Source organism: Chenopodium quinoa, unplaced genomic scaffold, assembly GCF_001683475.1.
Source record: "Chenopodium quinoa cultivar QQ74 unplaced genomic scaffold, ASM168347v1, whole genome shotgun sequence".
Taxonomy (NCBI): domain Eukaryota; kingdom Viridiplantae; phylum Streptophyta; class Magnoliopsida; order Caryophyllales; family Amaranthaceae; genus Chenopodium; species Chenopodium quinoa.
Genome location: NW_018742204.1, coordinates 22,973,785 through 22,988,148, shown reverse-complemented (window position 1 = coordinate 22,988,148; position 14,364 = coordinate 22,973,785). Strand labels below are relative to the sequence as shown.

General features: G+C 33.0%; 2 protein-coding genes across 6 annotated transcripts; both read right to left on the bottom strand.

The window, feature by feature from the left end:
• Positions 1–40: 40 nt before the first annotated feature.
• LOC110724347 (F-box protein At4g35930-like) lies at positions 41–3,543 on the bottom strand. 2 transcript variants are annotated; one of them, XM_021903774.1, is made up of 6 exons: positions 3,029–3,543; positions 2,076–2,611; positions 955–1,029; positions 725–834; positions 499–645; positions 41–273 (listed from the first exon to the last, which is right to left on the bottom strand). In XM_021903774.1, exons 2-6 carry the CDS (start codon positions 2,472–2,474, stop codon positions 255–257), a joined length of 750 nt encoding a protein of 249 aa, XP_021759466.1. In that variant the 5' UTR covers positions 2,475–2,611; positions 3,029–3,543; the 3' UTR covers positions 41–254. The 2 variants fall into 2 exon arrangements, with proteins under 2 accessions (XP_021759466.1, XP_021759462.1); XM_021903770.1 differs by having other exon boundaries at positions 41–645; positions 3,029–3,541.
• Positions 3,544–8,162: 4,619 nt separating this feature from the next.
• LOC110724327 (dihydroorotase, mitochondrial-like) lies at positions 8,163–13,088 on the bottom strand. 4 transcript variants are annotated; one of them, XM_021903752.1, is made up of 5 exons: positions 12,636–13,088; positions 12,070–12,287; positions 10,606–10,665; positions 8,796–8,914; positions 8,163–8,589 (listed from the first exon to the last, which is right to left on the bottom strand). In XM_021903752.1, exons 2-5 carry the CDS (start codon positions 12,104–12,106, stop codon positions 8,539–8,541), a joined length of 267 nt encoding a protein of 88 aa, XP_021759444.1. In that variant the 5' UTR covers positions 12,107–12,287; positions 12,636–13,088; the 3' UTR covers positions 8,163–8,538. The 4 variants fall into 4 exon arrangements, 1 of the variants encoding a protein (XP_021759444.1); XR_002511952.1 differs by lacking the exon at positions 12,070–12,287 and having other exon boundaries at positions 12,636–13,085; XR_002511954.1 differs by lacking the exons at positions 10,606–10,665; positions 12,070–12,287 and having other exon boundaries at positions 12,636–13,086.
• Positions 13,089–14,364: the final 1,276 nt, after the last annotated feature.

Sequence of the window (14,364 nt, the reverse complement as noted above, 5' to 3'; positions counted from 1 at the left end):
ACTGTATACAGAATTGAAGAACAGAATAGAGACAGCATTATACAGATGAAGGTTTTATAGCCATTTTCAAGAAAACAAGGGATTTTTCTTCGACTATATATAGATATACTATATAGCTTAATATATACAGGCAGCCATTCCGAAACACGTTATTTTCTCTATAATAAACATGACCTCAACCCAACCCAACAAAAAAACAAGGTCACTGAAAGCCCTAGTATACGCCTCTCACACTACAAAACTGCATGCTCCTCCTACTTCACCTGAGATAACCTAATAGCAAGCAAACAAAGAAAGACTCTTAACAGAATACACAAGGACAACAAACCCTAAGGAATCAAAGACAGACTATACACAAGCGAGCATGAGCTTAAAAGCAGCATCGTTATAACAGATCAACGAAGCTTGTTCTGAGCCACAGCTTGACATAGTTCATCTTCATAGAAAAGTACTCGATTTTTGCAGAGGGGTTTTGACATAACAGATGGGACCATGCACCTTGAAGGGAGTGACGCTTCTTGAAACAAAGCAGCAGCAACCTGCCTCATCTCTGTATACTTTAACCGAGAAGGTGGCCGAGGGCCATGTCTTGGCGCTTTTGGGGTATGTGGGCTTGCCAATCGTAAACCCCTGCCTTCTCCCTTGCTGCAATTACATCCAATTTTAAGGATTTTTCCGTATATTATTTACAATTGGGAAAAATAAACAATTTCAGCATACAGACCTGAAGAACGGCCAGTGTTCTGTTGCAAGTGGAGTCATTGTACTCAACATTTCCTGGCGAGATCGATCAGGAGTAGTATAATTAAAGTGAAACTGTCGAGCAAGAGTGACCTGCCACATAATATCCACAAAATTATTACGATAAAATTTTCTTTTGATAAACAAAAGAGGGAGATAAAAGAAAGGGCGAAGGGCTTGAATAAGCAGAAAGCAAGGAATACAGGAACTTACAGCCATTCTGATTCGTTGGGAAACATGAAATACTGCTTTTAGCTGATCATGGTGCAAGTGACAAAGGACTTTAACCTAAGAAGATTCATCAGACATAACTTAGGCAAAACTGGTACCACAGATTATACAAAAACAGAACAGATAACCGTCAAGAGCAAACTCAAATTTTAAATTAGAGATAACACATCAGGAGCATATACAGTAATAACTGAAGCTTCCAATTAACACATAACCATCACGAGTGTAGTTACTAAGTCCCTCTTATATCATAAAACTGGCAAGTGGCAACTGCAACTCTTATACAAAGTACGAAGTATAAAACATCTTGGTTCATTCTTTTTCACAAGATACATCACTTTCACAACCCCTCCATGTTTTCTTAAATTACAGAATAAATACAGAATCACAATATACAGCAAAATATAACCTGACTCCTTGCTGTCTTGCCATCTCCTAGCCAGAGAAAACCTTAAGTTAAAACCATGATGACACTACAGAACTTTTTCTAACTAAATGTATTAAGATCGGTTGTCTCCAACTGACCCTAGACTGTTTACCACTTCATAGTGAAAAGAGCAAATCAAAAATCCATTTTGGTTACTGAACAAATATTTTGGCAGCCTTAAAAGATGAAGAGATTTTTATAACGATTTGTGTGCGTCAATAAGCTATTGGCCCCAAGGTATTGAAAAAAAAAAATCAAATAACCATTAGGTGTTGGATACACGATATTTTAGATTGTATTTACAGCAAATGACACTCAAACAGACTCAGAACTCCCTCAGCAAGTATTCACTTTACAGAATATTCGACATCATTAGAGTTCATATATTATAGCTCTCTAGTCTTAAAAGAATGGAATGATGAGTGAAACTAAGAAACATAAACGATGACTGAATAGAGTTCTTTAGCAAAAGGTACTTTTTTAACAAAATACTGTCATTTCAATCAACATATAAGCAATCAGGACTTTCAAGTTCAATACTTTGAATAACACAGTAAACTCCACCCAAAGAATGATGAATAATGTCACTTTACCAAACGACATAATCAATGCAAAAAAGTCAAGTCATCATATACAAAATAATGGTAGAAATAAAAATCACAGGAAAGTAATATACCAATAAATCCATAGGAAGAGACTCGAGCCGGGACTCAGAATCAGAGTCTTCAAACCGAGGAGTCTGCGGAGTCTTAAGAAGACTATTCTGTCTCACTAAATCAAAAGGTGACACCGCAGTAGGAAACCCGAATCTTTCAGGTGACATCAAGGGAGTCTCATGAATAGGAACAGGCCTTTGTGCAATCACCGATTCATTATCATTATTATCAACCTTTTTGGAATCTGATAATGCAATCCTTTTCTTCCCTAAATCGGTGCAAGACTTTGTAGATGACGCTTTGCTGTACCGGAGCTGAGCAAGCGCCCCTGGTCTCAAATACTTATTGTTCGAATTCCTGGGTCGTCTTCTCTGTCTCGGGGTTTTCGATTCCTTCTCTTTAGGAGATACTTTCCCCATTATCAACCTTAATTTCACCTCTTCTATTCAAATGAATCAAATGATCCCTTTTCCATAAACCACTTACCCAATGAATTGCTTTTCCCCAATTATAAATATAAATAGATAGATAAATAAACCAATCAATCTCCTTCAACCTGAAACAAGCAATTAATACCCAGAAAAAGGTGAGTCAAACTTCAACCTTCAAAAAAGTAGTAGGAAATGAAGCAGAATAACAAGAAATGATAAATTTCAGGAAAACCCACAAAAACCCTAAATCATAAAAACCAATTAAATTCCCCCCAAAATCAACCAAAATCCCTCAATTTTTTTCCCCATTTCATGAATTTACCAACAGGTGAAAAACAACCAAAAGGAAGCTAATTTATCACACCCACAAAAAAATCAAAACAAACCCAGAAAAACCCACAAAAAATGGCACACAATCAACAAAAAAAAAAACACTGGATAAACGAAAAGAAATGCAATTAATCCAAACCCTAATTAAAACAAAAATAACCCAGAAAAATTCAACAAAAATAATACTCCATTGAAAAGCAGAAACCACAAACCTTGAGGAGAGAGAAAGGGGGAACTGACGAAAGCGCCGTTGAGGAGAGAGAGAGAGAGAAAGAAAGGGGGGAAAATTAGGGTTTTGTTTTGGGGGTGGGTTTTGAATTTGTTGTGAATGCCCGCCAATTTGTTATATATCCAAAACAATTTCCAAAGTTTGGATTTTTATTTAGTTTTCATTTTTAATTTTGATTTAAATTTATTGTTGCAAAAATAAGAGGAGCAGAGAATCTAGGTGGAAGTCCACGTGGCAATATGGGATTGGGAGGTAGCAGTTGTGGGCCTTAGAGTGGGGGAGTTGAGAATCCTATGTTCATTATATGACTGGGCCAGGCCCTACGCCGTTGATTTCGCTTTTTTGTTTTAATTAGGAGTTATTCTTTTTTTGTCTTTAATTATTTACACTAATTATGTTTTTTATTAATTAATTAGTTTTGGCTTAATTGTTACTCCGTATCAATCAACAAAAAGGTGCTTAGAAGAATGGGGTATTCTTCTTCAACAAATAAAAAAAAAGGAATGGGGTATTCTTTCATTAAAAATAGAAAGAATGGGTATTTTATGGGATCAATTTTTATGTATAAAGTGAGGTTTTGGGAGGGAATATTTTTTGTAATTGCATGGATTGTTTTTTCTTTCTAGATGACTGGTTGACACTAGATAGATGAGGGGAAAATCCGCATTAGTGGAGTAGTTTATAGATTTTTTTTAATAACAAAAAATCTATATTTTGTTAGCCAAAATGCCAAATTATTCATCTTACTTACTACTCGTATTTTGTTGAACAGTGGATTGAAATAGTTTGTAACCTACTAACCTAGCCATGTACGATTGTATCATTTGTATGAATAATATTTACAAGTTGATTAACAACATCATGGATATCAATGCATCGAATGTGAGTTACTTACATGAGTGACATGACTATAAGGGTCTGTTCACTTCAGCTTAATTTCAGTTCAGTTCACTTCACTTTGGTTCACTTCAGCTCAGCTCCAATCAGTTCAGTTCAGCTTCTAATTTCTTTCTCTCATAAAATATTTAGTTCAGCTTCTAATTTCCTTCTCTCATGAAATATTCAGTTTAGCTCAATTCAATTCAGCTCCAATCAGTTCAGTTCAGCTTCAATTAGTTTAGTTTAGTTCAGCAATTCAATAAATGTGAACAAGACCTAACTCTATATGTGTTTGATTGTTTGAAGTGTCCAGATTTTTAATATGATAAAATTGAATGGTACATAAGAATGAATAGGTCACACATGTAGAAAAGGAAAATGTAAACTTATTAGACAACCCTAAAATAAGGTGAAAATAAGTGAACATAGTATATAGCCCTAAGTTCAAATTTAGCTCGATAATAAGATTAGGTACAATAATATGCTATAATAAGTGATGATAAGGGTTAATAAGGACAACCTGAGTTCAATTCTTAGCTAAATTAAGTTTTGATGAGGTATAATACATTTTAATAATTAAGTTTTGAAGATTGGACGAGATAAGTTAGGATAAGTGAAGATCGCGTGAAAAAAAGCACAGCATTGGAATTACTAATAGAAATCAAATATAATTATTGTAACATGCATTAATTCTTTATTTTAGGTTGTTGTTAATTACGTTCAATCGAGTGTACATATAACATAAAAGCCATTGCTAATCAGTAATTAGCTCTCGATCTAATAATTTGATTTCAGATAAGTTCAAGTCCATCAGACACATTCTTAATCATTAAAACTATTGAGAGGTATTTCATTTAGCTGCGAGTAACTATATGAATCATCATAACTAACGTGTTGAAACTTATTTTAACCTACGGTGTTGAACTTAATTGTAATAGTAAGTTAAAGTTATTATAAATTGTTAAAAACAATTTTATATGTCATTAAATTGTTTGAATTTTTAAGCACATCATTAAGTTCAAAAGTTGAATACTATACGAGTACATCTCAAAAAAAAATCATCGAAAATTCAAAATTGTCTAGAACAAGCTCCTAACCTCCTAGTGTTTTGTACATATCAAAGGGGTCATCATAGAGTAGATTGATTTTTATTTTATTTTTTCAAATAGCCATTTGATGCTTTCAAAATTTCAAACAACTAGGAAATAAAACAGTCAATTACATTGTACAAAAATAGTATGATATGCAACGTGACATAAAATTACAATAAATGACAAATAGGGGAGCTACATATAAGCCGCATAAATCACACTCCGACAGGGTGGCGCCTAATATACTCGTATAACTATAAGCATGTTCATCCAATTTTCATGAAATTCAATTTTTTAATTTTCATTTTCATTGATTATATAGAGCCAATAATCCCGTGAAATTATGAACCTGAATTTCTTATATAGTAAAATAAATATGAGATCCTAAAAACTGAAAGTCAAATAATGCACTTATTGTATACAACTATACAAGTATTTCATTATTAGACAACTTATCATTTACATAGGATTCTTTTTTGCTGACAAATTTTTCATGTGTTTAGCCACCTTAATATAGCAATTAAATTATAAATAGCATACTATTATAAAACAAATTCAAATTAAATAGCATACTATTAAAAAAAAAAGTAAAATTAAAGAGCATAGAGTAATTTATTGTACATGTCACAAGTAATACAGAATACATTAATTAGTAATACCCCCTATTTTTACGGGTGGTTTTGTAGCAGAGTAAAAAAGAACAACAAAATGGTTCAAGTTGCATATTGCCAGAATTGCCACTTATTGTTGCATGCATGAGTATTGGAAATTGTTACTTCATTCATGCATCTGAATTCTGATGTATGGTTAGTTGGCTCTGTTCAATTAGATTATCCTATCTTCGGCTTATCCTCTTAGAAAATAAAATGAAAATATTAGCGTAGATATAATTAAATTATCAGTTTGTTCAGTGTGTGGCTGATCACATCGTGCAGCACTGTAGCTACTTATAAAAACAAAGTAACTCTATTATGTTATGAAATATTGTGTGGATATCCATTATCCTCCTTTATCATTATGAAATGTTCTAGATCCCGGGTTTATTGTTATCTAAGCAAACACTAGTTATACTGTATGTATATATATCCTCACTCTATGGAATAATATTGACTGATCTATTCTCTACCCTACTTTCTCCTCTTTCTCTTTAATTTAAATAATAAATACATATGTGTTATGCAATGTATAATGATTTAAAATTGTTCTCTTAGAAGAGATAAAAACTTGTTTAATATAATTCTTCTGAGAGATAAATTTTGTTGATTATGATCCTCCCATGAAATGAATTTTATTACAAATTTAATTTGTATACTAAGTTGGTGAAGAATTGTGATGCCCCTATATATGAGATATTTTACCAACTTAGGGGGAGAATTGGAGTAAGTTGGCAAAAAAAAAAAAAAAAAAAGAATTAAAATGATGATCCCTATATATATATAATGGTAATTCGAAATGTTTTCTAGCCAACTTTCGTCCATATGTTATCAACATATGTTGCACATTGAGATAAAGCTTGCCAATTGTATATACTTGAATCACTACACCTGAAGTGTAGATTGTATAATTGGTTCCAAAATAAAGATGTGATATATGACAAGATAGTGCAGTTAACACTTTTAATAGTGTAATAGTATATTAATACTATGTGTATAAAATACCCTTGATACGAAGCTATGTAAATATCTGAATTATTACAATAGATGGCCTATGATGTAAGAAAAATTATGATGGTACCTATGAAAAATGTATTCAAATATCATTGTCAAGATAGCATGCAAATTAAAATTGTACCTTGAGGAATTATATGATGATACCGGTATATGATGGAACCGATAAATAATGCATATGCATGATATAATGGACTAGTGAATAAGGGATCTGAAATATACGTCCATTTTGATGTCGACATAATGATAATAATTAAAGTTTATCATGGACCAGAAGTCCAATGAAATATGGATTTTTAAAATCCACACTGTACAGTGTCTTGCATTATTTCGAGTCCTATGTATGTTCATATGCATGTGTGAGTCGTAGATTACTGGATTATTCATTGCATATGTTCGAAGTTGTTAGATGCATTACTCATTGTATAATTTGTTTAATATGTTATCATATATTTTATATCTCATATTGCATGCATTACTTTCTGTACAATAATTGTGGTGTATGTCAATGTTCATTCAAAGTATAGTAAGACATATTTACAACTTCGATGGAAAATGAGAAAGAAATATTTATATTCTAGTGGGCTTATAATTGTGATGAAATTATTGATGACGCAGATTCAATTGCATGTTATGAATCATGTAAGAAGAAGAGTTCATGAAGAACTTATGTACGGCGCATTTATATATCCAGCTCTACAAAAACCCTCCTGAGCTTATCTTCTCCAACGTTGACACCACCCTACACTCCACTTCTCAGCCAAGATCTCCTTTGGTTCAAAAGCGAAATCAATGAAGGTTCAGAAAGAATTCAATGCAGAAGGTTGCTGCGAATTCAATGAAGAAAGAAGTTTCGTGTTTTGCTGGGTGAAAATTGAAGTTCAAGCCAATTTGTGGGACCCACGTTAAATTTCCGTGACGGAAATCGTTAACTGGTGTTAACTTCCAACTTTTATATTTTTGGGAGGTGTTAAAATAAAAGTTTTTTTTTGGGGGGTGTTAAAAAACATTTTCAGCCTTTTGTAAGGTGTTAAAATCCAAAATATCCTAATTATTATTAAACTTTTAGTCTATGTGACACTACAACAAATTGACCTTTGTGCACGAGTAAAAACGTGGCACAAGTTTAAAATTCCCGTGGCTATGTAATTTAGCCACGGGAATTTTGAAATTTACTCTCGTGGCACAAGAGGCCGTGGCTAGGAATTTGCCACGGGAAAACGAATGTCGTGGCAAATTTCAAATTTTGTGCCACGAGTATTCACGTGGCAAATAAATTCATTGCCACAAATATTAATGTGGCTAATAAATTATTTGCCACAAATTCTATCGTGGCTAATAAATATCATTAAAATACTACCTTCGCTAATAAGCTATGATTCAATAAATTTTACTGTGGCTACTAACACTAGTAGAAAATAGCAATTAGGCACCGATTTTGCATTTGTTCACCCAAATTGATCAACTGACTTAGTGCATATATACACATAAAACTTAGATATTTTCATTAATAGCTTGTAAATATACACTGTTCATCCAAAAAAATGAAAAAAAAAATGCTTAAGAGTACACTACAATTGAAGCAGTAATAATCAACAAGACAGAAGCAGAAGCAATAGCAATGTTCCAACAGTAGTTGTAGCAGCAACAACAGCGCCCAAATACAACAACAGTGGCAAACCCTCGAGCATCTAAAACATCTTGCTTTCTCTGACCATCCTAAGCCACTTCTACTTCTGTTATGAATGCATACCTCTTCAAATATTTTGGCAAATAGTGATAGAGCAACAGGAGCATTAAAGATTCCAGCACATCCACAAGAACATTCTTTCTTCCACCTCTCATGAGGACCATTATCAGTCCAAGATAATATTTTTACTCCCATTAGTTGCTGCTGAAACAAGTGCCTGCATGTACAACCAAAAGGTACAATCAGAGCACGCAAAGAGTAGAAAATATGACAGAAATTCATGTCAAAGACACAACAGAGCAAATTTCATGGTTTTCTTTGCTTGATTAGTCGTAGCAAACTACACATTCTATCTAAAATCTCACCCTAAAAAAAAGAAGAATTTTTTTTAATTTAATTCATTATTGATTTTAAAGCACATACTATGGGTAACCGTTTTTGGAGCACTGGAAGACTATAGTTATGTGGCTGCAAGCCTCTTTGGAAGAGAGAGTTCCTTTTCAGAGCAAGGGGTTGAGAAGTCACAGTGGCTGCTACAATCCCTGATAAATTTAAAAGGAGCAAGTTTAATAATAAGTTCACATCCCCTCTCAATTAACTTTTTTCTCATCAAACAATTTCATTGTAATGAATCGGTTGAACTAAAATCGCAAATCATCAATCTCGCGATTTAGCATATGTTGCATTGGCAAGGATAATGGTGATTGTCAATATTCACCCTTCACCACAATTTAATTTGTTTCAGAACACATTATATCAACAAAGGTTAAAAAACTCGCAAAGTGTAAATGTGAAGGCACCAATTTCTACCATCAATTGCTCATCAACAACCACTTATATCACATATGACCATAAATTATATTCAAAATGCAGATATACATAACAAACATCCATCACCAAATTCAGGAAACATAGATAATTTGATTAAAAAATATAACAAAATTTATAAAAAAAAAAAACATTTAGATTTTATAAAGATACGAATTGTGAAAGTACCTAAAAAAAAAATACTAACTCATAATGTTCCAGATGGGATTCCTAGGCGTCTTTTCAGTCCAAATCCATGGTCTTCTGGTGCTTATTCAAATTGGACTATCATCAAGGAGTTTATAGTGTATTCTACTTGGTTTTCTGGTAAGCATTCTATCCCAGGATTTAATCTAATTTCTTCATGATGTTTGAAGTAAGATTTGATTTTCTACTTTAGTTTAAAGTTTTATAAAGCTTATTTTTATTTGTCAAATTGACATTCCACAGGTCATATTTTGTGGTCTTATAGGTATACCCCCCTCAAATGGAGTCGTTCCACAATCTCCCATGCATACAAGAAGCTTGGCTTGTAACACCCCCAAATCTCCCTCTACAAAAATACTATATTTATACGTATACAAATACCGTAGAGATAGACTTGGGCGTATTACCGCCACGTGAAAATGTAAGGCTTAATTAATTACTCAAATTGCAGCGGAAAAATAACTAACTTTTATTAATAATATGAATAACCATAATAACTGTTTCAAAATAAACCAATAAAAACTTGTCCATACATAAATAAAATTAATTCCTATCTATGTGATCCCAATCCCGACTCTAGTATGCGTACGAACAACTTCACACCTAAAATCAAGACGGCTTAACAAAATGGTAAACAGGGCGAACCAAAACAAAAAGGAAAACAGATTAGCAAAAACGCTAAGTTCGTATAAGTGCAAGGCATGTAAATACTTTTATTAGGCAAACACGCTTTCGAAATAACCATTTAAATTTAAACCTGTCACGAGTCATTTTCCAAAATTAAACTTTCTAAACCAATAGATTTCCAATTTATAAACTTCTCAATTTTTGATATATTTCTAAACCAATTTTCCTCACCTAAGTGTGCACACCCCCCAAGCAAGTTATTCTATACTCGAGGAAAGACCAGATCATACAAAGCTCATGGTCTTACTTAACCAGTTCCAGGTAGAGGGACAATTAAAATATCAAATACTCAGGCTCACAATGAGCTACAAATTAATTAAACCAAGTGATTTATAAATCAAACAACTTTTATTAAATCGATCAACATTTATAGATCAAACCTTCAAATCATAAAATTATATACTTTAACTTGTCATGAAAATTGTTAACTTAAATATTCATACGCAACATTTATTCAAACAATCATTAAAACAAACATTATACAAAACACGCATTCAAAAATTGTATCAAGGACCTAGCCACCTATACGTACCTTGATCACGAGAACAAAAAGGTACGACTACTAAACTTGACCACGATCGGGAGACTCCTCCTACACAAATAAAATAACCTTAATTAATATAAGGTTAACAAAATAACACAAAACCAAAAACATCATTCTATTGTGCATGAACTACCTGAATATTAACCTTTATCAAAATAGTGCTATTAGTATAGTTGGGTGGTCGTTGGTGGCGGAAGAGGTGGTTGTTCGGTGGCAACAACTTGGTTATGGGTTGCAGAGTTTATTTAAGCTAGATAGAGTAAGAAGAAGGGGTGATGAGATGGAGAGTAGAGAAGAGAATTTCTGATTTGGTGTGAATAAGTGGGAAGAATGAAGGGTCTATTTATAGTGTTTAAGGGGTAGTAAGATAGAGTTAAAGGAGGATTGAGATTAACATGGGAACATGATAAATGTAAGTTTGTTAAATGAATATGAGTGAAATTTAGTCTAGGTTAATTTTTGTGGAAAAGAAACTAATGAAAGATATTAGAGAAAAAGTAAGATAGGTGTTAATTGGTTAGGGAGATAAGATAGGAAGTAATATAGATTAAGATACTTAGCCTAACAAGGGTTGTTGGAGATAAAAGAATCATCCAATTCTCACGGCCAACTTTCTTTTTTTTTTTTTTTTTTTTTTTTGTTTTTTGAAATCATAGTTTAAAAATATTAGATAATATCAAACTAAAATAGTTGTATATCATAAAATATGAACTAACCAAAATAATTAATTATTATTGATTTTATGTACTAAAATAAATACTTATTTTTGGCGCCAAAAATTAATTTTGGCTCCTAATTCAAATAATTGAATAAATTATTAAAATATTTATTTTCAAAGTTTCGGGGTATTACGTGGCTTCTCTCAAACACCGGGTATCATTCACTCATGACTTGGCTAATAGTGATACAACTACAAACAATATTTGAAACCTGTTTATATGAAAAGCATTTTCTTTGTGACCATCGATCAACACCATTGCCTAATGAAGCTGGAAATATGGACTAGCATGAGTGCAGGATAATAAAAATGGGCCTAAAAACAATGACAGGCTGCTATATAATTTATTTATTTTTTTTCAAATAAAGCATACAGGACTAGTTAGAAACACTTCAAGTTGGGCATTCACAGGGTACCTTATTAACGTGACTATATATTGTTATAAATGTAAATGGCTTAATTTGTTGCCCAAATATTGGGAACTAAAAACAACTATTATGCAGAAACCTCAGTTAATTTTGAACCTGAAATCAACAAGCATCTCATATTCTCATGCATGAGTAGAACTCCCACATTTATACAAGTAGATTTTGAAATCTAAGAGATGCGATTCTAAGATGATTTACTGGCTTTTGAAACAGCTTTTAAGGAACAAGCTTGTAGCAGCAGCAAGAGATAGCATACAGAAGAATTCAAACTTGGGTCAGTTATACAGATTCATGCAAGACGCTTACCAAGATATGCAGACACTTCTTGTCTATCAGATACCATATTCTCTGGTAAAATAGCTGACCTAAATCTGTAATTAGTATTACTAATACGGATTATAGTGTTGCTTCCTTTATGTTGAACTCAAAACTCCTAACAGGGACTTAAGGAGTTGAAAGAATTAACAATTCAGAAGTTCTCAGAGGGTGGCAGCATTGACACACCAGTTGAATAGTTGATGAAACTGTTTTTGACGTAGACAACCCAATTAAAAGAAGAAAAAAAGGGAATTTCACCTTTAAAATAGAATTGCAAGTTCAATCACGCGAAACTAAATTGAAAAAAACTCAAACACAAATCATGCAAAATGAAACACAAAGTTAGAAAATTTATATATATATAAACAAGATTCAAAAGCTGTTTCACCTTACTCAGAAAAAAATAGAATTTTGGGGGAAACGGGATTCATCCAAATTAACCGCTGAGCAATTTGCATCAATTTAACCCCGAGAAATCAAAGCATTTAACATGAATAATTGGACTAAAAAAAGCCCCGAAAAAACGCAAAGCTAAATAAACCAGAAACCCTAACCTCGAATTTGATTCGAATTTGTTTTTGCTTGAATTATGGCATGAAACCCCTGAAATTGGTTCGAAATTCAGTCTGGAATTTTCAATTTTCCTCGAATTAAGGCTGCATATTTTCGATCTAGAGGAAATTTCATTCGCATTCTACCTTATTAATCGTAAAAATTGAATCCAGGACTTGCAGACGATAGTCGAGGATGATGTGTCAAAGGCCGTGAAATGGAGGAAGGCAATCAGGCATGGAGGTGAGGAAGTTGTGGAGGTGATGAGGAAGATGGAGTCATTGAGTACTTGAAAAACTTTGAGATGAGAGAGATGAAGTACAGGAGGGGTTTTTTCTTTTTACGAGAGATATAATACAGTGATTTTGAGAGGAGAAAGATGAAGCATACGCATAACTGCATAAGTGGGTATTACCATTTACCTCATTTCCTTCAAAAAAAAAAAAAAAAAAATTACCGCATAGTCACTACTTCGGTAAAAAAAAATTATGTAATAGCCATAGGTGTAGGGATGACAATGATCTAGACCCGATCCGGATTCGTGGATCCAGATCCGTTTTTCACGAATCTGGGTCTTCAAATTTTGGACCCGACAGATTCGGGTCGGATCTGGGTCCTGCTGACAAAAACGGATCTGGATCTGGGTCTGGGCCCTAGACCCGGATCTAGATCCGTGGACCCGTTTTTTTATTTTTCCTATTAAAAAAAAACTAAAATTGTTTGTTTCTTTATTTAAAATGTTGATAATGTTAGTAATGATAAAGATTAACCCTTTCAAGAGATGAATTTTGGATGCTCATATTATATACATCATCGTTGATTTTTCACTAGCTCATATGTAACATCGTATTATTTTTGTTGTTTTTAATTTTTATTCAAAATATGAGTGTATAAGTTGGTTAATTTGGGGTTGAACTTAATAACCAACAACGTAAGTTTGAAATTTTTTTTTTACCCAAACATTACATTTTTTGCAAAAAATTAGGCAAAATATATTGGACCCGGATCCGTTAGACCCGACGGATCCGGATCCGGGTCTTCATTTTCTAGACCCGACGGATCCGGATCGGATCTGGATCTTACATACAAAAACGGATCTGGATCCGGGTCCATCCGGACCCGGTCCAGATCCGACCCGTTGCCATCCCTACATAGGTGGGTAGTATTGCCGTATTGAACTATTGGGGTAAGAATGAATGACTAAAAAAAAAAGGAACAAAAATAATACTACTAATCAAAATCAAATTCAAAATCAAAATACCGATCAAATGAAAAACGCTACCATTGAATTTTTTGGGCACCGATCCTCATTTAACGGATTATTTATGTCTAATCCGATTTTTATTTATTAACCACATTTTATGGGGTTTTTTTTTTCAGTCTACGCATCCACTAAAAATTGGTGTCTTTCTCTAAAAGTCTTTTTTCTTTTTTCTATTAGTATAATTCCATAGCAACAAAATCGAGTTCGGTAACTATAAACAATAGTTCACTATATGCGTTTAGGTGAAACCTAAAATGAGTGTATTGAGAATAAAATTAAGGATAAAACCCTAGATTGTGAAATTGAATTGGATGATGGCAAAAAGAATGGAAAACTAATGCATTGCTTTGGTGTCATTTAAGTTTTTTCAACTAGTGATTAGTGATCTTTCAAACAAAAAAAAACTAGTGATTAGTGATATCACTTGTAGTCATTGTTTGGAAAAAAAAAAAAGTCACATAAGTGTA